This window comes from Lithobates pipiens, unplaced genomic scaffold, assembly GCF_037356315.1.
Source record: "Lithobates pipiens isolate NorthernLeopardFrog02 unplaced genomic scaffold, aLitPip1_a1.2 Scaffold_16, whole genome shotgun sequence".
Lineage (NCBI taxonomy): Eukaryota > Metazoa > Chordata > Amphibia > Anura > Ranidae > Lithobates > Lithobates pipiens.
In genome coordinates, this window is record NW_027507748.1 from 73,667,700 (window position 1) to 73,693,364 (window position 25,665).

Below are 25,665 nucleotides of genomic sequence, written 5' to 3' on the forward strand. Positions count from 1 at the left end.
GATTGCCTCTTGGGGGATCGGGAAGGAATTTTTTTCCCCTGCTGTAGCAAATTGGAGCATGCTCTGCTGGGTTTTTTTTTTCGCCTTCCTCTGGATTGTGGGCATAAAATTGGGTATTTGGATTGTACGATTATTTTTTTTTGATTTATTTGTTTTTAAGGTTGAACTGGATGGACTTGTGTCTTTTTTCAACCTGACTAACTATAACTAACTATATGTAAAACTTTCTGTCACAGCGTATTTGCGCAGCGGTCTTACAAGCGTGCTATTTTTGGAAAAAATACACTTTTTTTAATTAAAAAATAAGACAACCGTAAAGTTAGCCCAATATTTTTTTTATATTTTGAAAGATAATGTGACGCCGAGTAAAGTGATACCCAACATGTGATTCTTCAAAATTGCGCCCGCTCGTGGAATGGCGATAAACTTTTACCCTTTAAAAAAACCCCATAGGCAACGTTTAAAAGATTCTACAGGTTGCATGTTTTGAGTTACAGAGGCAGTCTAGGGCTAGAATTATTGCTCTTACTCTACTTATTTTACCTTTTTTTTTTTTTTTTTTTACACTGTTCTTTAAAACAAAAGAAAAAAAGGTCACTTTTATTCCTATTACAAGGAATGTAATCATCCCTTGTAATAGAAAATAAGCATGACAGGACCTCTTAAATATGAGATCTGGGGTCAAAAAGACCTCAGATCTCATATTTACAACTAAAATGCAATTAATTTTTTTTTTTTAAATATGGCCCTTTTAAGAGCTATGGGCGGAAGTGACATTTTGATGTCGCTTCCGCCCTGCAATGGTATGTAGACGGGTGAGGGGCCATCTTCCTCTCACCTGTCTCCATGCCACTGACATGAGAGGATCCGATCGCCGCTGCCGATGGCTCCAGGAAGCGGCGGAGGGAGGGGGGCCCCTCTCCCGCTTGCTATAAAAAATTATCTTGCAGCAAATCCGCCCCAGAGACCACTATTAACAGAAACCGGACTGCCAGCCGAAAAAAAGAGGATACCGGGGTTATGTCAGCTAGCTGCTGTCATAACAATGCTATTCCTCTTCAAACTTAGGACCTATATATCGGCGTGCGGTGGTCCGGAAGTGGTTAAATTGATAGAATTATGCTTTTTGTAGTTGAACTTTTGTATTTGTGACCTCCGCATAAGATTGAGGTTTTATTTATAGTGTGCTGGCTGTTTTTGCATGTGTATTTTGCAGCATCACCATGGACCAGGCATACCACTGGAAGGCGCTAAAGGTGTGCAGAATGAATTGTTTACTAGAAATATAAATCTGATAGGTGTTCTAACCCTGCCTACCTTATCCAAAACTACCAAAAATAGTTTTTGAATTTAGTTCTACAATACTTTAAGGCCACCTGTATGTTCCCTTAGTAAAGCACCATTTCAAAGCAGTAGTAAACCTTGAGTAAAAAAAAAACAACAACTCTTCTTGCAAGCTAAAGGCATAATGTGTTAGTATGCGCCAGCTTCCGGGTTCGTGGGCTGCGGACGCTTGAATGGTCGAGCCGCGATGTTGTCACTCCCGCACATGTGCACGGGAGTCGTGGCCACGGCACAGCTTGGAAAGAATGGCACAGGTATACGCTGGTGATTTCACCGGCTGCTACTCACTAGAACAGTGATTCTCAACCAGGGTTCCGTGGATCCCTAGGGTTCCTCCAGAAGTTGCTAGGGGTTCCTTCAGCATTGGGCAATTTCTGCCTCTCAGATAAATCCCCACTGACACCATAGATCTTTTTAGCTATCTGTAAGGAGGTAATACTTCCCAATGACCACAAGTGTAAGGACCATTCTTCCTACTGACCATCACACTATTGTATCATGAGTTGTAGATTTCTAATTTTTAGCAGGGGTTCCCCCAAAACCAGAGAACTATTTCAAGGGTTCCTCTGTGCTGAAAAGGTTGAGAGAGGCTGCAGTAGAATGTTCATTTTACTTTTGCTTTATTATAAGCTTACCTGTTGGTAAAAATAAAAATGTAGAGTTTACTACCACTTTATCAGCAGGAAACGAGAAAGCAACAGCTTTGACAGATACAGTATATATAATTATGTACCTGTATGTAGATTTCAATGTACGGTATTTTACAGTGAGCACAATCACTAAGGCAAAAGTACAGGCCGATGTATAAAACATTCAGTCATGTACCGTATTTTTCGGACTATAAGGCGCACCGGATTATAAGGCGCACTAGCAACGACCGGCTGATAAAATGGATATTTCCATATATAAGGCGCATCGGACTATAAGGCGCACTGGATTATAAGGCACATTTAATGAAACACAACTCGGATGCGGTACTGTAAGTCAAATTTTATTCAACTCTTTAGCAATAACCATAAAATGGTCTATAACAATAACTCTTAACACTGTTCAGTTAAATACAAAACCAGACACTCACTTTTTCACTTTATTCTTCAATAACTCTTAACACTGTTCAGTTACCGGTGAATACCGTACAAAACCAGACACTCACTTTTTCACTTTATTCTTCAATAACTCTTAACACTGTTCAGTTACCGGTGAATACCGTACAAAACCAGACACTCACTTTTTCACTTTATTCTTCTCCCGCAAATCCATCAAATTCTTCATCTTCAGTGTCTGAGTTTAACAATTGGGCAATTTCGGCATCAAGCACGCCCGTATCCCTCTCATCATTCTCATCAGTATCCGAGTGAGTCTCGTTGCTGTCATCGGTACCGGTACTTAGCTGTTCAGTGATAATTCCGGACTTCTTGAAAGCTCGGATTACACTGGTGACTGATACCTTCGCCCAGGCATCCAAGATCCACTGGCAGATAGTGGCGTAACTCGTCCGGCGTTGCCTCCCTGTGTTGGTGAATGTGTGTTCGCCTTCTGTCATCCAATGCTCCCACGCAGCTCGCAATTTAACTTTAAATGACCTGTTGACACCTATATCTAGTGGCTGCAGTTCTTTGGTTAATCCACCCGGAATGATGGCAAGCACCGAATTAGTTTTCTTCACTTGGGCTTTGACAGTATCTGTCAGATGGGCGCGCATGGAGTCACAGACCAATAGGGATGGAGATTCGTGGAAAAAGCCACCCGGTCTCTTGACGTAAACCTCTCTCAGCCACTCACTCATCTTCTCCTCGTCCATCCAGCCCTTCGGGTTAGCCTTGATGATGATGCCAACCGGAAACTTTTCTTTTGGCAGAGTCTTCCTCTTGAAAATTACCATGGGTGGTAGTTTCTGGCCATTAGCCTGGCAACCGAGAACTACAGTGAAGGATGACTTCTCGTTTCCTGTAGTGCGTATAGATACCGTACTGGTCCCTGTTCTCTCGACAGTACGGTTTACAGGGATATCAAAGGTAAGGGGGACCTCGTCCATGTTGGTGATGTGCTCTGGTCGGATCTTCTGTTCATTGATCTTGTTCTTGCAGTAGGTACGGAAAATGGCCAGCTTTTCTTCGTAATCCTTTGGCAGTTGCTGTGACATAGTGGTTCTTGTGCGGATAGAGAGATTCCGCCTTTTCATGAAACGGAAGCACCAAGAGGGACCTCCTCGAAAGTCGTTGATCTCCATGTCGCGTGCGATCGCTGTTGCTTTGAGTCGAATAGAGACAGTAGAGACACTTCTACCTGCGGTTCTCTGTTCAATAACCCACTGTTCAATTTTGTCCTCCAACTGTGGCCATCTTGCTTTGTTTCCTCGGAAACTCAGTTTGGTCTTCTTTACCTGGCGCAGGGCATCTTCTTGCTTCCTCCACTTCCGTACCATTGATTCATTAATGTTGAATTCTCTCGCAGCTACTCTATTTCCATGCTCTACTGCATGACTGATAGCCTTCAGTTTGAAATCCGCATCATAAGCATGTCTCTTAACAGGAGCCATTTTTGGGGCAGCGGGTATACCGTAGAAAATGAACGAATGAATGCGCACACCTCCTGACTAAGATGGCCGTAATGCCCGATCCAAGCAGTGCAGCTTCCTAGCTTTGGTAATCCCACGAAGCTGCACTGCTTGGATTGGGCATTACGGCCATCTTAGTCAGGAGGTGTGCGCATTCATTCGTTCATTTTCTACGGTATACCCGCTGCCCCAAAAATGGCTCCTGTTAAGAGACATGCTTACGAAGCGGATTTCAAACTCATCGCTATCAGTCACGCAGTAGAACAACCTGAGAGAGGTTTACGGTACGTCGGTTTACGGTAAGAGACCGGGTGGCTTTTTCCACGAATCTCCATCCCTATTGATCTGTGACTCCATGCGCGCCCATCTGACAGATACTGTTAAAGCCCAAGTGAAGAAAACTAATTCGGTGCTTGCCATCATTCCGGGTGCATTAACCAAAGAACTCCAGCGATGTCAACAGGTCATATATAAGGCGCACCGGATTATAAGGCGCACGGTCGATTTTGTGAGAAAATTTAGGCTTTTACGTGCGCCTTATAGTCCGAAAAATACGGTATATATTTTCAAATTGTTAAATGCAGCAAGCACTTGTCATATCCTACAAATCCTACTAGGTAGTGGAATACTCAGTGCTCTGTTTACAGTGTTGCCTGAACATGCTTGTAGGATGAGAGAGCAGAGGGATTACATCAGTGCTGTGCTGCTGTCCCTTCCTGTTGTAGTCCAGGCCGGGTCTTGGAGCAAGCTGTGTGGTCTAGCAATAATTGAGAAATATATGGTCCTGGACATTTATTCTGCTTTTTGGTAGGGGTGGAAGCTTAAATCTGTTGACTGTAAAACAGGTTATATATATCGAAGTATATGTATGTATGTATGTATATAATATATATATATATATATATATATATATATATATATATATATATATACTCACTGGCCACTTTATTAGGTACACCTGTTCAATTGTTTGGTAATACAAATAGCTAATCGGCCAATCACATGGCAGCAGCTCAATGCATTTGGGCATCTAGACGTGGTGAAGACGCAGCATCAGAATGGGGAAGAAAGTGAATTTAAGAGATTTTGTATTTGGCATGCTTGTTGGTGCCAGATGGGCTGGTCTGAGAATATCAAAAACTGCTGATCTACTGACATTTTCACGAACGGCCATCTCTAGGGTTTACAGAGAATAGTCAGAAAAAGAGAAAATATCCAGGGGGCAGCAGTTACGTGGGCGAAAATGCCTTGATGATGATTATGGTATCTGCCAGCACAATACATATGGTGGGGTTATTAGAAAGGAGCATCTAAAATGGTTAACATCAATTTTTCAACCCTAAAGCCGCGTACACACGGGCGGATTGTATGGCCTACTTAGTCCGCCGAAACACATTTCAGCGGACAGTCCGCTCGTGTGTGGGCTTCAGCAGACTTTTTCAGCGTGCAGTCTGGCGGACTAAGTATTTCGGAATTTCCGTAATACTGTCCGTCGTACTCGCATTTCGGCGGACAATCCGCCCGTGTGTGTGCCAGTCCGCCGTACTTTTGAAATGAGCGGACTTTTCCCGCCCGGAGAAAAGTCCGCTCATTTCGAGCGGGTATCCAGGTAGGCGGGGCCCGCGAAGGAGACGTCGCTGGCCCCACCGCCTGGTATGGACTTAAAGGGGACCCCCAACGCCGAAAAAAATTGGCGTGGGGGTCCCCCCCCAAGTCCACAACAGACCCTTGTCCGAGCACGCTACCCAGCCGGCCAGGAAAGGGGGGCGAGCGAGCGCTCCCCCTCCTGAGCCGTACCAGGCCGCGTGCCCTCAACATGGGGGGGTGCCTTTAATAAGGGGGCCCCCGGGTACCGGCCCCCCACCCTATGTGAATGAGTATGGGGTACAATGTACCCCTACCCATTCACCTGTAAAATAAAAGTACAAAAAAAAACACAACACACGAGATAAAATACTTTATTGCACAGCTCCGGGGGTCTTCCGTCTTCGGGGGTCTTCTCGCCGGACTCCTCCGCTATCTTCTTGTAGCTCTTTTACTAGCGGAGGAGTCCGGCTTTCTTCCTCGCCGCCGGCCTCTTCTCCTGACTTCGGGGGTCTTGTCCCCCTCTTCGGTTCTTCTGCCGGGCCACCGCGCCTTCTTATAGCTCTTTTACAGGCGGTGGCCCGGTCTTCTGTCGCCGCCGCCGCCTTCCGTTCTTCTTCTTCTTCTTCTCCAGGAGATGTTGCCTCGACGATCTCTCCGGCCGGAATGCCAGGGACGCACTGCGCGGCCACTTATATAGGGACAAGGGGCGGTGTCACATGGCTTTATGTCACATGGGTTGGTGTCACATGGTGACCCCGCCCCCTTACGATGTCATAGTCCCCATGTGACATCAACCCATGTGACCAACCCATGTGACATAAAGCCATGTGACACCGCCCCTTGTCCCTATATAAGTGGCCGCGCAGTGCGTCCCTGGCATTCCGGCCGGAGAGATCGTCGAGGCAACATCTCCTGGAGAAGAAGAAGAAGAAGAACGGAAGGCGGCAGCGACGGCGGCGACAGAAGACCGGGCCACCGCCTGTAAAAGAGCTATAAGAAGGCGCGGTGGCCCGGCAGAAGAACCGAAGAGGGGGACAAGACCCCCGAAGTCGGGAGAAGAGGCCGGCGGCGAGGAAGAAAGCCGGACTCCTCCGCTAGCAAAAGAGCTACAAGAAGATAGCGGAGCAGTCCGGCGAGAAGACCCCCGAAGACGGAAGACCCCCGGAGCTGTGCAATAAAGTATTTTATCTCATGTGTTGTGTTTTTTTTTGTACTTTTATTTTACAGGTGAATGGGTAGGGGTACATTGTACCCCATACTCATTCACATAGGGTGGGGGGCCGGTATCCGGTGGGGCCCCCTTATTAAAGGGGGCTCCCGGATTCCGATAAGCTCCCCGCCCGCAGACCCCGACAACCAACGGCCAGGGTTGTCGGGAAGAGGCCCTTGTCCTCATCAACATGGGGACAAGGTGCTTTGGGGTGGGGGGGGGCGCGCGGCCCCCCCTTCCCCAAGGCACCCCCCCATGTTGAGGGCACGCGGCCTGGTTCGGCTCAGGAGGGGGGGCGCTCGCTCGCCCCCCTTTCCTGGCCGGCGGGGTAGCGTGCTCGGACAAGGGTCTGTTGTGGACTTGGGGGGGGGACCCCCACGCCGATTTTTTTCAGCGTTGGGGTTCCCCTTTAAGTCCATTCCAGGCGGCGGGGTCAGCGACGTCTCCTTCGCGGGCCCTGCCTACCTGGAGACGCGCTCTAAATGAGCGGACTTTCCTCCGCATGTGTGGGCGAGTCCGTTCATTTCAAAAGTAGGGCGGATAGTATGGCGGACTTAGTACGCCGTATTAGTCCGCTCAAAAAGTGGTGTGTGTGGGCAAGTCCGTTCATTCGAAAGTATGACGGACTGTCCGTCGGATTGTATGACGGACTAAGAAGGCCATACAGTCCGCCCGTGTGTACGCGGCTTAAGTGTAACTAAAATTAAAAACGGATAGATCCGCACAAGGGACATCATTTGCAATCATTAGGAGGTGTCCCTCATGCTGATTCCTCTGCTGTTAGTAGAAAACCTCCTCTGTCCATGCCCTCCCACACTCGCAATCTTCAGGTGTCATGGATGCTCGCACTGGTGGGAAGAGTGGTGAATGTCGGTCACCACTCTGTGCTCTGCTTCTCCAGTGCTCACTGGAGCATTGGACTGTGGGGGGGGATGCTGGCAGTAGCAGCTGGCTAAGGCTCTCAGCAGCACGCTGGGAAACCTCAGACATGCGGGTCAAACATTCAGGCAGCCCCCAACTTTATTGACAGGATCCCTACAGAGCCATGGACCAGTTCTGTGTCATCAGCTGTTGGCTGGCTTTAACCCGCTGTCGGCTGAGTCTTGGTCACTGGAGGGCAGAACTAAGTGTCCCACAGGAGAAGTAAAGCCAAAAGAGCTTTGGCCACAGTTCTTTAATATAATTTAGGGGTTGTCAGAGGCTTTCATCTAGAGATCGGCTGATATTTGGCCTTTAAAAAAGCGGCATCAGCCGATTGCAAATTCGGCCAATTACTGACTACACTGTGCCCTGTTGGCCCACAAGTGTTCCTCCTCCATTCCCCACACTCCATTGGCAGAGTGACGCCTGCCAGAACCACTGAGTGTGTGAAACGGACATATGTAACGGAATGCAGAGGGAGAGGAGCTGTCAAAATTCAGCGTTGATGTTGGGGGTGGGCAGGACCCAGAAGCTATCAAACACAAGCCAATGGGATGGGATTTGGGCAGGCCGCTAGGTGCATGTGGTCCCGTCCCCTTTATGGATCCCGCCCACCTACGACATCACCACTGAATTTTGACAGCTGGTCTTTCTCTGCATTCAGTTATGTCAGTTTCGCACAGTTACACTATATCGGCTAATTGTGAAACCTACCAGTGCCAATCTGTGCCACCTGCCTATCAGAGCCACCTGCCAGTGCCAACCAGTTCCATCTACCAAAAAAAGAAAAAATATGCCTAAAATATTGGCCACAAAAATCGGCATCATATATTGGCCATAGGCCGCCCTGATTTCTAAATATCGTCATTGTCCAGAGAAAAACCCTTATCGGTCGACCTCTAATCCCAAATATGCCCACCCTTTCTACCCAACTGCTGGATTCACAGAAGCCATGCTTTAGCTTCTATGAATGAAACGGGATCCCTGAATTAAGGAGGTTGAATTTTTAATCATCTTCTATCTTTAAATCCAAACACCCCTTGCTCCCCCCTCCCCAACATTCTTATGTAACTATTATTACAGGTGCTTCTATAGCGCTGTCAATTTACGCAGCACTTTAACACACATACTGTATATTGTACATTCACATCAGTCCCTGCCCCCATTGAGCTTACAATCTAAGGTCCCTAACTCACATCCATACACATACTAGGACCGATTTAAACAGGATCCAGTTAACCTACCAGCATTTCTTTGGCGTGTGGGAGGAAACCAGAGTACCCGCAGAATACACAGGGAGAAAAAGCAAACTCCTGGCAAGTAGTGTCGTGGTTGGGATTAAACCAGACACTCCCAGTGCTGCTAAGCGGAAGTGCTAGCCACTTACCCACTGTGCTGCCCATGTAATGAATTATGATCAAAGTTCAGTGCCAAAGTACTGCAATCCTAATCCCAGGCCCACATGAAGACACACTGGCTATCAGTCACCCAGGAAGAAGAGCTCCATCCAGTGGCAGGGAAGAGTTTTCATGGGATTGAGAACAGACTGAAGGTGAGCATTGCAGCTACATTGTTATGTGCGCTGAGTTATTTATTTTTAAAAAAAATGCAGAAAGGAAGTTCTGGCTATAAAGTGCTCTTGCTCTTTTACTAGACTGGGGGGTCAGTTCACTAAGCTTTAAGGCATGTGATAAGGGTATCATGTTAACCATTTGCATAAATGATTGCATACGTTAAATAAAGTTTAATTCATAAAAAAAAATAATAATAATAAATAAAGATTTTGCCGTAAACTTTAGGTGGCGGTAACCAGTGTGGTACCACAAAGGGGGCCTAATCAAACCCTCAGAAAACGGCATTCCACCCACCAAGAGCCTAATTCAACCCATAGAAAGGGGCCTAATTTAGGGTTACTCATCCCTTTAAACCCAAACACATATGAATTACACATGTTTTGAGGCTAATTTACAGTAATGCAGATAAGAAACCAAGTGAGTTCAATTACCACCTCAATCAGACACATAACCTGTGTAATTCATATATGTTCAGTTATAAAGGGATGAGGTGGCAACCCTAGCCGAATTCCACCAAAGAATACCCACTGGAAGGGGTCTAATTCCACCCACAGAGGACCCACAGAAAGTTGACACTATTCCACCAGCAGTGGACACACAAAAATGTGGCATTATACATCCCGAGTATACAAGTAGTTTTTTTTTTTTTTAAATCAAAAAAGCATGACGTGCAGTGCAAATAAAATGCAAACATCAGCTGAAATTTAACATCAAGAACTTATTTTTTTTTTCATTTAATATATAATATAATATTTTTGTTTTATAGTAAACATTTACGTTTACAATAGTGCAACCATGGGGTATTTCAACCATGGCAATTACTCCATCTAGAAGTGACCTCTTGAAATGGCCACTGTAATACTTTTGGTTATATACACCATTACAACAAGTTAAATTTGGATAGGAACATGAAATTTAAAAATGGTAAAAAATATATATATATATATATATATATATATATATATAAAATATAGTCAAGTTTTCATTAGTTTCCACAATATAAACATAAGCACAGAATTGGGCGAAAAACATAGAACAATCTAGTAGGGGTGCAACGGATCAAAAAACTCACAGATCGGATCGTTCCTCGGATCAGAGTCATGGATCAGATCATTTTTCAGATCAGCAAATAATAATTGAATTTGCAAAAACCTGTGAAAATTCCACCACCATATAATCCCCACTGTAATATCCACAATCCCCCCCACTGTAATATTGGCTGAGCATGGCTGGGTACGGCTGAGCATGGCTGGGTATCGCAGAGTATGGCTGGGTATCGCATGTTACGATTGCAATTGTCACAAAGCAGCGTTGTGGGCACTACAGATGCAGCCCACAGCGCTGCTTCCATCCGATCTCTCCCCTCCACTGTACAGATCTGTACACGGAGGGGAGAGAGGAACTGGCGTCACGACACCGGTTTATTTACAAGTGATCGCTCTGTAATTTAATGGAGCGATCACATTGGGTGTAGAAAGATGGCTGCCGCTTCGGAGCTAGGCCGAAGCCGCGGCCTTTCCTAAGGCCGAGACCGCGGAGCGTGGCATGTGCCGATCCGAGCAGGGTGACCCGTTCGGATCATTGATGATCCATTGCACCCCTACAATCTAGTAAAGAGCACTTTCAACAGTTCCAGTCAGCAGCGGACATCTTGTTACACCCAGCCCATATAGTTTGAGCTGGGTGTAATAAGATGTCTGCTGCTGCTTACTGTGGCAGGATGTACCAAGATGGGTGTCACAGCATTTCAAAAATAAATCCTTTCCTCATGTCATTTATTGCTGCATTGCAGTGCCAGCCACCTGTCAGTGCCCATAAGTGCCACATGTCAGTGCCAGCTACTTGACGGTGCCACCTGTCAGTGCCACCTATTAGTGCCCATAAGTGCCTTCTATCAGTGCCCATAAGTGCCACCCATCAGTCAGTTCCTCCTATCAGTGCCCATCAGGCAAACTGTCACATGACATTAAAAAAAAGAATCGGTATCGGCGAGTACTTGAAAAAAAAAGTATCGGTACTTGTAATCGGTCTTAAAAAAGTGGTATCGGGACACCCTAGTTATAAGGAAATTACCTTAAACAACCCTTAACCGCCGACACGTGCGATAATATACCACATGAAAAAATGCGGTAGTTACTGAACAATCTAAAAAATACAGAATTCTTAGTAAATGTAACTTTCAGAACTGATTTACTGCATTCGTTATTTTACCGCAGTTTATTTGCCTTTATTTAACTCTTAGTGACTTAGTGACCCCTGGGTCTCTTGAATTATTTTTTTTTTTTTTAGCAATACATCCACCCCTTTATTTTCATATTATTATTTTATATATTTTTATTCAGAGAAATTGTTTTATTTTCTCTAAGAAAGTATTGCTGTGTTTTTCTTTTCATTTTTTTTTTTTAACTGTTTATTCTCTTTTATCTTTTTTTTTTGTTGTTTTCTTCATAAGTCTCAAATTCTGCTGTAAAGCGCTATTACAATCAAGGCTTTATTGTGTGAATAGTGCCGCTTAGAAGCCTTCACTTCATATTAGCATAATTACAAAGGTTGATTGTTTACGAACACTTCGGATAACCCCAAGTGGTCCCTGGTTTTCTCCTTCTTGCTGAGTCTTAAGTAAAAACGGCAGTTTTTGTGCTGAAGTATAATAGCGTGTTCTTTTTTTTTTTTTTTCTGTCTTTTAATAAGATACTAGATTTTCTGAATTATTAAACTATATATAAGCTGTGAAAGGCAATTTTGCTTGCCTACCCTTTCATGGGATCACGCTGAGATGGCAGTTTGTTGCTGGGGGAGTGTGGGGAATGTTGTGTGGAGAGTACAGATAAAAAGTTTTGTTTTCCCAGTGCACCGTGAGAGCCTGAGTTTAGTATTGATTGTTTTTATCCTCTGTGCGATTGTACCCCTCACCGAGGCTTCACTCTAATGGTGGCGGCTGCAATTTGCACAGAAACCCTGGAAAACTAAAATCTTCTGACCCAAAGTTGTTTTGTGTATTTTTGTAAAGTGCCGCAGTTGTTAAAGGAAACGTGTCCAGAGAGAAATACAAAGGAGGCTGGTGCTGTTTCTTTTTTTTCCAAAGGTGCAATTTCCCTGGCTGTTGAAGGTGCGATTTCCCTGGCCAGCCTTCTGGCATCAGTTCAAGTGTAACCCCATGTTTTTGAGGAAGAAGAATGTATGTTGCACGGAGTAGATTCCTAACTTTTGCTGTGAAGAAATACCTCTTTGTTTCACCACAGTGATCACATATTCATTCTGAATAGAAGGGGCAGATTTATTATTAATCAGCTGGTGCACTTTCTGTGCTCTGAGGAAAGCTACACAATCTGCATCACCTTATAAGTATTTAAAGTGATATTAAAGGCAAGCGTTTTTTTTTTTTATTAAATGACAAACATGTCATACTTACCTGCTCTGTGCAATGGTTTTGCACAGAGCAGGCCCAATTCTCCTCTTCTGGGGTCCCTTGTCAGCGCTCCTGGCCCCTCCCTCCTGCCAAGTGCCCCAGTATTTCACAGGCTTGTCTAAATGTTGTGCAGCAAACTTTAAATGAGCGCCAACATGCCGTTTCTTCAGCAATGGAGTCTTGCTTGGTGAGCGTGCATACAGGCCATGGCGGTTGAGTGCATTTCTTATTGTTTTCTTTTAACCGGTCCTGGACCAGCTGCCGCAGTTGTACTCTGGCAGGTTAGCTCCCCTGGGCAAGCCGCCATAACTCTACGTCAGCCCTTTAAGACGCTGTAGGAGGCGGGTGCCCGGCAAGCGGGTTGACTGCCGGGCACCCACAGTCTCCCGTGACAGAGCAAGAACTGGGATCTGTGTGTGTCAACACACAAATCCCAATTCTCTCAGGGGAGAGGAGAGAGATTGTGTGTTCATACTAAGTACAGAACACCGATCTCTCTCCTCCCCTAGTCAGTCCCATCCCCCCTACAGTTAGAACATGCCTAGTGACATTTATACAGTAATCAGTGCATTTTTATAGCGCTGTACAATTGTCAATGGTCTCAAAAATGTGTCAAAAGTGTCCAATTTGTCCGCCACAATATCGCAATCTCGATAAAAATTGCAGATCACTGCTGTTACTAGTAAAAAAAAAATAATAATAAAAATGCCATAAATCTTTCCCCTATTTTGTAGACTCTATAACTTGTGTGCAAACTAATATTGGAATTTTTTTTTTTAACCCAAAAATATGTAGAAGAATTCATATCGGCCTAAACTAAGGGAAAACTTGTTTTTTGTTTTTTTTTAAATTGTGATATTTATTATAGCAAAAAGTAAAAGATTTGGGGTTTTTTTTTGTTTTGTTTTTTTCAAAATCGTTGCTACTCTTTTTTTTTTTTTTTTTTTTTTTTTTTTTTGCGCAAAAAAATAAAAACCGCAGAGGTGATCAAATACCACCAAAAGAAAGCTCTCTTTCTGCGGAAAAAGGATGTCAATTTTGTTTGTGTGCAACATCGCACGACAGCGCAATTGTCAGCTAAAGCAACACATTGTCGTATCGCAAAAAATGGCCTGATCATTCAGCAGCCAAATCTTCTGGGGCTGAAGTGGTTAAACAATTATACCTGCTTTCTGAAGCACTCCACAAGTGGTCCTTGGCTCTTGACAACTCTTCTGATAATTCTTTTCACTCCTCTTTTGGAAATTTTGCAAGGAGCACCTGGTTGTGGCCAGTTTATGGTGAAATTATGTTCTTTCCACTTTGGCTTATGGCCCCAACAGTGCTCACTGGAACATTCAGAAGCTTAGAAATACTTCTGTAACCAATGTCATCAGTAGGTTTTGCAACAATAAGCTTGTAAAGGTCTTGAGAGAGCTCTTTACCCATCATGCGATGTTTGTGTGACACCTTGGTAATGACACCTTTTTATAGGCAATCACTTAAGACTGAACCAGCCGATAATAATTTGCCCTGATAAGGGGCAAGATCGCTTTCTAATTATTGATAGATTCCAGCTGGCTTTCCATGCCTTTTTGCACCTCCATTTCTTCATGCGTTCAGTACTTTTTCCCTGTCATTCCATTTTATTACACATAACTTAATTTCTGAACTTTTTTGTTTTGGTTTCTTCATAGGTATGGGTTGCTTGGGTTTTTACCGACGTGGTGAAAATTGAATGTCAATAGTACCTTTAGAAATATATTTACTTAAAAAAAACAAATGCTGAATTTTAATATTCTTGCTAACATGTTGAGCCCCCCTTCGATAGGGGAACAGTGAGGACGGCAGGACCCTTACAATGATTCTTAACAAATGGGTTAGATGTCAATGGCTATGCACTGTCAAGTTCCTGTAGAATGTTAGAATTGTAATAGATATTACTGTTCGTTGACTGTAGGCCTTTGTAAACATTCCGTGTGGTGCCCTAAGTTCTCATCAATAAAAACTCTTGTTGATTTTATTTTACTTATTTTGCCCACTATATATGAAGTGCAAGCCTTTAGGCCTCATTCACTTTGGTGTACATCTGTGCGGGAGTCCTGTTTGCCTGCATAGGATTACACAGGTGTTCCATGTATCCCTGTGCACATAGTCCCATTCATATCAATTGGGATGCAGCAGTTGCACAGATACAGCTGGTGCTCCCAATTTAACAGCCTCGCAGGTATGGGTGCAAGACCCTGAACGCACGCTGTCTGAGTTTGGGTCCATGCATGCGTACAGCTGTCAAATTGGGAGCAACTGCTGCATCCCCATTGATATGAATGGGACTCCCTGCATGGGGATGCACCATTCAGACAAATACGACCCTTGCATGGTGTATGCTCTCTCTATATATATATATATATATATATATATATATATATATATATATATATATATATATATATATATATATATATATATATATATATATATATATATATATATATATATATATATATATATATTATACATACTTGTGAACGAGGCCTTACAGGGAATGTGGACATGATCCTCTGTAGGCATCTTGCCAGGGAAGACTTCTCCCTACATAGAAGTGGCTGTGCACACATTTCAGTTATGTATTTAGCAGTTTGGATTGAGCGTCTCGCACATTAGAACCCATTAAAACATCTACATTAAACAGTTTTTCTTAGTTTGTGGTTTCTGTTGCATTTTAATTATCTAATGTGACTCATTGTGACTTTTATTCTGCTGCAGGCTCATCACACAATCTGGAATAAACTGAGAACAAGAGCCGAAAAGCTGGTAAGCCTACCCACAATGCACTGCGCACGTATAGTACACCGGCAACTCGTGACACCTTTGTTGCACAGGATTAATGAAACATTCGAATGAAATAAACTTCCGAGGAGGAGAATTGGGAAAAACTGGCTCATAAAATGGCCCAGACGATTGCAGATCCTTTAGTGCATTTTGTTATAGGGAAAAGCAGACTGCAGTGGGATAATTCCTCACATTTACAGCCTGTGGCATGTAAAATTAGACAGTCAGCAATAAAGTAAATATAAAATCTCTATAGCTGCCCCAAATAACAGCTCAGAGTTAAATTGTAGTAGACTTTTTTTTTTTTTGGTTAATGGTATTTTCAATGGTTGTTCATATTTTCTGCCTTTGAAAATGTAGGCTTTGTGTACTTGGCTAAAATTAATTACCGCTCTATCTCTGGTTTTTGTGATTATTCACATTTCTTCAAAATGTACAGGGGATTGTGGAACACCTGTGCAGGAAAAAGCCCTGATGTGCTTAGGAATTAGACTAAGTAGATTGTAACTGTCAGTTATGAACAGTGCAGCTCACAGCAACCTAATGTTTGATATGCACATAACATGTTAATCAGAGAAAATAGCCTTTACAGAGTGGTATGAGGACTTACGCCAGGGTTGCCCTCTGATGTGGTCCGCGACCTCCATCCCAGAGTATCAGTGGGTAGAATGGAGCTGGCTGTAGAGGAAGCATGCAGCTGGAGTAGAGAGCAGAGGCGATGCTTCCGGCATAGCGCCGGCTCCTGTCACAGACAGAGTGATACTAAATGCTCTCCGCATGGGACAGCAGCAGCCAGTGATACCCACCTGGGGAGCAGCAGCCAGTCATACCCGCCTTGGGAACAGCAGCAGCCGCACCTGCCTGGGGGACAGCAGCAGGCAGCCAGCCATACCCACCTGGGGGACAGCAGCAGGCAGCCAGCCATACCCACCTGGGGGACAGCAGCAGGCAGCCAGCCATACCCACCTGGGGGACAGCAGCAGGCAGCCAGCCATACCCACCTGGGGGACAGCAGCAGGCAGCCAGCCATACCTGCTTTGGGGGAGAGCAGCAGACAGCCAGCCATACCTGCTTGGGGGACAGCAGCAGCCAGCCATACCCATCTTGGTGACAGAAGCAGCCAGCTATACCCGCTTGGGGGACAGTAGCAGGCAGCCAGACATACTGCAGCCAGCCATATCCACTTGATGGACGGAAGCAGCCAGCCATATCCGCTTGAGGGACAGAAGCAGGCAGCCATACCCGCCTGGGAGACATTAGCAGGCAGCCATACCCACCTGGGAGACATTAGGAGGCAGCCATACCCACCTGGGAGACAGCAGCAGGCAGCCAGCCATACCTGCTTGGGGGAGAGCAGCAGACAGCCAGCCATACCTGCTTGGGGGACAGCAGCAGCCAGCCATACCCATCTTGGTGACAGAAGCAGCCAGCTATACCCGCTTGGGGGACAGTAGCAGGCAGCCATACCCACCTGGGAGACATTAGGAGGCAGCCATACCCACCTGGGGGACAGCAGCAGGCAGCCAGCCATACCTGCTTGGGGGACAGCAGCAGGCAGCCAGCCATACCTGCTTGGGGGAGAGCAGCAGACAGCCAGCCATACCTGCTTGGGGGACAGCAGCAGCCAGCCATACCCATCTTGGTGACAGAAGCAGCCAGCTATACCCGCTTGGGGGACAGTAGCAGGCAGCCAGACATACTGCAGCCAGCCATATCCACTTGATGGACGGAAGCAGCCAGCCATATCCGCTTGAGGGACAGAAGCAGGCAGCCATACCCGCCTGGGAGACATTAGCAGGCAGCCATACCCACCTGGGAGACAGCAGCAGGCAGCCATTCCCACCTGGGAGACAGCAGCAGGCAGCCATACACACCTGGGAGACAGCAGCAGGCAGCCATACCCGCCTGGGAGACAGCAGCAGGCAGCCATACCCGCCTGGGAGACAGCAGCAGGCAGCCATACCCGCCTGGGAGACAGCAGCAAGCAACCATACCCGCCTGGGAGACAGCAGCAGGCAGCCATACCCGCCTTGGAGACAGCAGCAGGCAGCCATACCCGCCTGGGAGACAGCAGCAGGCAGCCATACCCGCCTGGGAGACAGCAGCAGGCAGCCATACCCGCCTGGGAGACAGCAGCAGGCAGCCATACCGCCTTGGAGACAGCAGCAGGCAGCCATACCCGCCTGGGAGACAGCAGCAGGCAGCCATACCCACCTGGGAGACAGCAGCAGGCAGCCATACCCACCTGGGAGACAGCAGCAGGCAGCCATACCCGCCTTGGAGACAGCAGCAGGCAGCCATACCCGCCTTGGAGACAGCAGCAGGCAGCCATACCCGCCTGGGAGACAGCAGCAGGCAGCCATACCCGCCTGGGAGACAGCAGCAGGCAGCCATACCCGCCTGGGAGACAGCAGCAGGCAGCCATACCCGCCTGGGAGACAGCAGCAGGCAGCCATACCCGTCTGGGAGACAGCAGCAGGCAGCCATACCCACCTGGGAGACAGCAGCAGGCAGCCATACATGCCTGGGAGACAGCAGTAGCCAGAAATACCTGCAGGAATCTTGAGGAAGAAGTGAAGGCTGAAGTCATAGACTTTTGTTATTACTTGCGGGTTTGGTGCGCTTTCAGAAAGGGCACCACACCTGCAAGATGTAATAGAATTCTATAGAAAAGTGCAGCTAAGCCGCAGGAAAGCCCTTTCTTTCACATGATCAGTCCGATTGGGTCTGCCTCTCTTTTTTTTCAGGTGGACCCAATCGGACTCTTCATTCACCTCTATGGAGAGGCAGATGTATTTGTGTCCGCCGCCTTCCGTCTGGGTGAATCAGATCGGAGGGCCCATAGAGTAGAGAGGGCTTCGTTTCTGTCTGCTCTGCAAATGCAGAGTGGACATGGATGGTCAGCCACCCGCTCCACTCATTGTGGCCCACGACCAGTTACCAAGTCGCTTAAATAGCTCTCGCTCTTCAAAAGGTTGGGCACCCCTGACCTTCACTAGTACATTTTGAGATGTTGAGATGATATAGAGGGGCCAGACTGTGGCCAGTGGGAGTGGAAATGTTCCTGGCATCAGTAGGAGTAAAAATCGGCATATTTGGTATTGGGGAAGGAATAGTGCCCCATTGTTGGTGTCAGTGGGGGGAATAGTGGCCATCATTGATATTAGTGGGAGGAATAGTGCCCCATCATTGATATCAGTGGGAGGAATAGTGCCCCATCATTTGTATTAGTGGGAGGAATAGTGCCCCTTCATTTGTATCCGTGTGAGATATAGTGCCCCATTATTTGTATCTGTGGGAGAAATTGTGCCCTATTATTGGTTGTGGAGCAAATTGTTCCCCGTCATTGGTATCAGTAGAAGAAAGTGTGCCCCATCATTGGTATCGTTGGGAGGAATAGTGACCATCATTTATATCAGTGGGAGGAATAATGCCCATTGTTGGCATATCAGTGGAAGAATTGGTGCCCATTATTGGTATCAGTGGGAGGAATAGCGCCCCATTGTTGGTGTCCAAGAGAAAACTTAAGCTCCATTGTTGGTGTCGGTTGTTAGAATAGTGTCTCGTGTCAGTGGGAGGAATAATGCCCCAAGAATCAGATAAAGAGAAGCAAAGGGCCAAAGTTTGGAAACCACTGACTAAGATTCTTATACTGTGAAAGTAGTGTAGTAGTCCAATGAGAGTGGCTTAGTGGCCCGCAATGAACTCTTATTGATTAGAAGGTAGGTGTGGCTTCTATCGCTAAGTATTTTTAATAATAGACTTAATAGCAGTCACCTTGGGGCTGTTCACTTAGCACTTACTTCTGGAGACAGAGGAAGACAGATTCATATTTAAACCCATAATGCATTTCAGTGCAAGGCCATAGATGGTGCAATTCTCTTTCCTGCAACCATGAATTGCAAGAAAGAAAATCTCTTGATTCCCCCCATCCACGCAGTCATTGTTGATTGGTAATCCCTCCCGTGAAGCTATTGTGTTCTCCACACAGTGCTTATTGATAGCGGCTGGCAATGATCGCATGAAAAATCTGAGATGCCGGTTATACCCACGTTGATTGGATCAATCAACTTGGGTGCAATCTTCCTGCCCATTCATAAAGTTTACATTTCTTTTCTATAGCCAGGATGCAACTAGGTCACTTCCAAGGACATAACCATTTCTAGTTCTGTCGGATCAATGGTTACACAAACATGGATTATGATGACTTGGCCCATGAATGACAGATGCCAGTACAGTTCTGTAATTGGCATCAGAAGGTTAGATTCAGCCAGTAAATAATTCTGTGCTGTGTTTTCTTCAGTGAGTCTCAATTACATTTCAGACTGCAGAATCCCTGTACAATAGCTAGAAGGCAAAAATACTACAAGAATCGCCATGTCTGTAAACAAGACGTGATTGAGCTGAGCAAGGCCTGTCAGACTGCATCAGTTGTACCTTTTATGAGGCAGTGATGCTATCCAAGCTCCTGTAAAAGAAATGTGAGTCAGTGCCCAAGATAAACTGGGACTGTGCTGAATCATACCGAACAACTAGACCTTTATCTTTTATTGTAATTCCTTTATGGAGTGTAAATATGTACATTACTGTACATCCAATAAAAAAGCTACCAGCTCTAAACAACGTATGTACAAAACAGGATACAGGAGAAGACTACTACCCTGCCTGAATAAGGCCGGCCATAGACAGTGAAAATTTCTTTCCTGCAACCACGGGTCGCAAGAAAGAAACTTGGTTGATTCCCCCATAAACACAGACAGGTAAAAACCCTCCCACGTAGCCGCTGTCTTCTCCCAGGGGATGGGGACCATCCCCACTGGGAGAAGACCGTGAGTATTGCTAGGGGCTATAAAAATCCCACAGGAATGGGTATGTTCACCCTGCCCATACATGGTTCTAATCTTGGCCAGTTCCTGCTGAACCAGCCGGGATTTGAACCTCGAACCGTGGTAAGTATGCACAGACCATGTGTATTAATGAGGATCTGTTTATGACTATTGCCTGTCATCAGTCTGCAGCTGTTCTTTTCCCCATTGGTGCCTGACATGCTTTGCGTTTACACTGCGTCTGTGTTGAGGAACAGGGTGTTGCTTACTCATGTCTGAGCTGTTGCTCCAATGACTTATGAACTGATGTCTGGGGTATTTATTCATGAAGCAGCAGGAGAGGTGGAGGAAACAGATCCACAGAATGCTTAAAGCAGAAGCCAGTGGGTCCTTGCAGTGTAGCTCTTCAGGTACATCTTCCTCTACAGAAAGGAGAACAGTGATAAACACAGTAGAGACCAGCAGTCAGGCAATAGTGCCTTAGATCTCACAATGCAGATATACAACTGTGAGGCTACAGAACAGGAGTACCTAGGCACACGAAGGCCATTTATATGAGGAATTCCAAGCAAAGGGTTGATTTTACAGTGTGCTGTTTAACAATTTTCAATTAAAATTCCTAGAGACTCCCTGTATTTTTTTTTTTTTATAGTTCAGTTCTATTTTAAATGTCTATTTGGCTAACAAAGGTGTGTGTGTGTATATGTATGTACACACACACACACACACACACACACACACACACACACACACACACACACACACACTTACTGGCCACTTTATTAGGTATGCCTGTTAAATTGCTAATCGACCAATCACATGGTAACTTGATGCATTTAGACATCTAGATGTGGCTGAAGACTACTTGCTGCAGTTCACAGCGAGCATCAGAATGGGGAAGAGAAGGGATTTAAGTGACTTTGAACATGGCAAACTATTTGGTGCCAGGCAGACTGGTCTGAGTATTTCAAACGGCTGATCTTCTGGGATTTTCACGAACAACCATCTCTCGTGTTTACGGAGAATGGTCTGAAAAAGAGAAAATATCCAGTGAGCAGCAGTTGTGTGGATGAAAATGCCTTATTGATGTCAGAGGTCAGAGAAGAATGGGCAGACTGGTTTTAGATGATAGAAGGCAACAGTAACGCAAATGACCACTCGTTACAACCAAGGTATGCAGAATACCATCACTGAAGACACAACACATTGAATCTTGAAGCTGATCAGCTACAGTAGCAGAAGACCACATTGGGTGTCACTCTTGTCAGCTAAAACAGGAAACTGAGGCTACAATTCACACATTCACCAAAATCGGAGAATAGAAGATTGTAAAAACGTTGCCTGGTCTGATGCATCTCGATTTTCAGCTGCGACATTCAGATGAGATGGTGGGGTCAGAATTTTGGGTAAACAACATGAAAGCATGGATTTATCCTGGCTTGTATCGACGGTTCAGGCTGGTGGTGGTGGTTGTGTAATGGTGTGAGGGACATTTTCCTGGTACACTTTGGGCCCCTTAGTACCAATTGAGCATTGTTTAAACATCATGGCCTACCTTGGTATTGTTGCTTACCATGTCCATCCCTTTATGACTACAGTGTACTCATCTTCTTATGGCTACTTCCGGCAGGATAATGCACCATGTCACAAAGCTCAAATCAACTCACTGGCTTCTTGAACATGACAATGAGGTCACTGTACTCCAATGGCCTCCACAATCACCAGATCTCAATCCAACAGTGCACCTTTGGAATGTGGTGGAACCGGAGATTCACATGAATGGGCAGTCGACAAATCCGCAGCAACTGTGTGATGCTATCATATCAGTATGGACCAAAATCTGAGGAATGTTTCCAACACCTTGTTGAATCCATGCCACTAAGAATTAAGGCAGTTCTTAAAGCAAAAGGCGGTCCACGAGTGTGTGTGTGTGTGTGTGTGTGTGTGTGTGTGTGTGTGTGTGTGTGTGTGTGTGTGTACACACACACACACACACACACACACACACACACACACACACTATATTAACAAAAGTATTGGGACACCTGCCTTTACACGCACATGAACTTTAATGGCATCCCAGTCTCAGTCCGTAGGGTTCAATATTGAATTGGCCTATCCTTTACAGCTATAACAGCTTCAACTCCTCTGGGAAGGGTCTCCACAAGGTTTAGGAGTGTCTATGGGAATGTCTGACCATTCTTCCAGAAGCTCATTTGTAAGTTCAGGCACTGATGTACACAAGAAGGCCTGGCTCGCAGTCTCCACTCTAATTCATCTCAAAGGTGTTCTATCGGATTAAGGTCACGTCTCTCTGCAAGCCAGTCAGGTTTTTCCACCCAAACTCGCACATCCATGTGTTTATGGACTTCGCTATGTGCACTGGTCACTGGCCCAGCCCAACACCTGAAAGCAACCCCACACCCTAATCCCCCCCCCCCCCCCCCCCACCAAATGATTTGGATCTATGCACAAAGCAAGGTCCATAAACACATGGCTGAGTGAGTTTGGGGTGGAGGAACTTGACTGGCCTGCACAGAGTCCTGACCTCAATCCAATACAACACCTTTGGGATGAATTAGAGCAGAGACTGGGAGCCAGGCCTTCTTGTCCACATCAGTGCCTAAACTCACAAATGCACTTCTGGAAGAATGTTCAACAATTCCCATAGACAAACTCCTAAACCTGCTATAGCAGCAAAGGGTGGGCCAACTCAATACTGAACCCCACGGACTAAGACTGGGATGCCATTAAAGTTTATATGCGTGTAATGGCAGGCGTCCCATTACTTTTGGTTATATAGTGTATATACAGTGCCTTGAAAAACTATTGATATCCCTTGAAATTTTCCACATACAGTGGGGCTGCAGTTTTGTTCAAAAGTTTAGTTATCCTTTGAGACGTGCTGAAAATTAGATCGCCCACTAGACAACAGCCTTCTAGGGATTGAAACAGCCCTGGGAGTTCTAAATGGCCGCACAAAGAAGCCCGTAACAATTAAACTGAAATAGAAAAAAAATAAAACATGCAATTGCGTTCCTCTAGAGGATGTTTTCTCAGCGAGAACCAAATTGGAATGAAAGGAGCAGGACACAGACCATATCACTGACATACTTCTGCTCCATTACTCATCCTCCTCTCTCCTCTCTTTGACCTCATTGGCAGTTACAGGATTTTCCTGCTGACCGAGAATTCTCCCTGCTATAGAACAACTATCAGTGTCACTGCTTCTTTTCTTATTTTCATGTTGTAAAATTTCAGTGGGAAGTAGAGTATTTTACAGAGTAGAGGGGTCTGTTTTAAAGGACATTGATTTAAACTTAGCTTGTAAAGGTTCACTTAACCGGTGTCAGTTTCAGCAATTTTTACAAAGAATTCAGTTTTTTCAGAGAATTTAAAGCTGAACTCAGGACAGATGAAAGACACAGATTAAGGTTGCTTGGTATTCCTGGATGCATCCTTAAAGTAGAAGGAAAGGCTATAATGATCATCCTTTAAAACATTGCCTCCCCACTGCTCTTTCTGTATACTTTCTGTATGGAGTTTGTAAAGCCCCATACACATGATCAAAAATTCTGCCAGCAAAAGTCAATTGTGAGCTTTTGGTCAGAAATTCCGACCGTGTGTATGCTCCGTTGGACTTTTCCTGGCAGAATTGCAGCCAGCAAAAGCTTGAGGGCAGGTTCTCTATTTTTCGGTCGGAAAAAGTTCTGTACAAATTTCCACGCGCAAAATTCCTATGCATGCTCGGAAACAATTTGACGCATGCTCAAAAGCTTTAAACTTTTTTTAAAATTTTCTCGGCTCATCGTAGTGTTGTACGTCACCACGTTCTTGACGGTCGAAAGTTCCCAGAATTTTTGTGTGACCGTGTGTGTATGCGAGCCAAGCTTGAGTGGAATTCCATCAGAAAAACCATCCAAGTTTTTTCCGATGTAAAATCCGCTCGTGTACGGGGCATAAGAAATCTCAATGGAAATACCTTTTTATTCTGGGCAATCAAGTGACCACAGAGCTCTTGCAGTTGTGTCTATCTGCGCGTCTAGTGACCATTAACTCTTTCAGGGCCGACAATATTTTAGAACAATGGACTTTGCTGCTTCTCTAAGAATTCAGAAACATTGACGGGTCTGCAAAGATAGGCATGCTCACCAGAGCTTTGCAGTCACGTGCCCACTGGGAAGAAGATTAAAAAAGGTGTTTTCTTTGGGATTTCCTACAAACTGAATACAGGGAGTGTAAGAGCAGTGGGGAGGCAATATTTAAAAAGCAGTGTACATGGTGGATGAGGTCATTCTTGTAAACCAAAGGGGGTTTATGCCCGGGAAGGGAATAGATATTAACATACGTCAGTTTTCTCTTAACTCAGCCACTTTCCACATTAACTGAGACACGTCATTGCTTCGTTGGATGCGGAAAAAGCTTTTGACTCTGTGGAGTGGGAGTATCTATGGGAGGTCCTGAGGAGGTTTGGCTTTGGCCCTAGATTCCTTCAGTGGCTGGGTATCCTATACAAATCCTCTAGAACAGCCCTTCTCAAACGTTTCAACACAGAGAACCCTTGAAATCGTTCTCCAGTCTCGGGAAACCCCTGCTAAAAATTAGAAATCTACAACTCATGATGCATTAGTGTGATGGTCAGTGGGGAGAATGGTCCTTACACTTGTGGTCATTGGGAAAAATTACCTCCTTACAAATAGCTAAAAAGATCAATGGTGTCGGTGGGAACTTATTCGAGAGGCAGAAATGGCCCAATGCTGAAGGAACCCTTGGGTTCCACGGAACCCGGGTTGAGAATCACTGCTCTAGAGCAAGGATTTGTACATATGACACTTTCTCTGATTTCTTTCTCCTCCAGAGAGGGACCAACCATAGTTGCCCTTTGTCACCTAGCCTTTTTTTGCGTTGGCACTGGAGACATTGGCAATCTTGGTTCAAGGTTGCCGGCGTATTAAGGGACTCCGGGTTGGCTGTCTGGAGGAGATGATTTCTCTCTATGCGGATGACACACTGTTAAACCCACACGATGCAAGCTCTTCCTTACCGGCGGCCCTTGAGGCATGTGATGAATTCGGATGCCTCTCGGAAGTCCAAATCAACTGGACTAAGTCAGTCCTTTTTCCTATAGACTCTCAGACAAGGGTATCTGCAATTCAGAACCCCCCGCTGTGGGTAGAGGAGTTTAAATACCTGGGGATCAACGTTACACGAGACCTGCGATCCTTCCACCGCCTTAATTTTCTCCCTATAGTTATGCGACTTAAAAAACACTGCTCAAGATGGATAAAATTTACCAGTTAACCTCCTTAGCCGCATAAATATACTGAAGATGATTTACCTACCTAAATTTAACTATGTCTTTATAAACTGTCCAGTATGGATTCCTTCCTCCTTTTTTAAAGACCTGGATGGCTGTATTGGCTCCT

At 45.4% G+C, this 25,665-nt stretch overlaps 1 protein-coding gene across 1 annotated transcript in view; it reads left to right on the forward strand.

Moving 5' to 3' along the window:
* Positions 1 to 25,665, forward strand: part of MRPL39 (mitochondrial ribosomal protein L39) — a 211,353-nt gene that overhangs the window by 174,218 nt on the left and 11,470 nt on the right. The window contains exon 9 of the mRNA XM_077480042.1: positions 15,348 to 15,395. Within this exon, the coding sequence (XP_077336168.1) occupies positions 15,348 to 15,395 (48 nt within the window). The remainder of the gene's footprint in view (positions 1 to 15,347; positions 15,396 to 25,665) is intronic.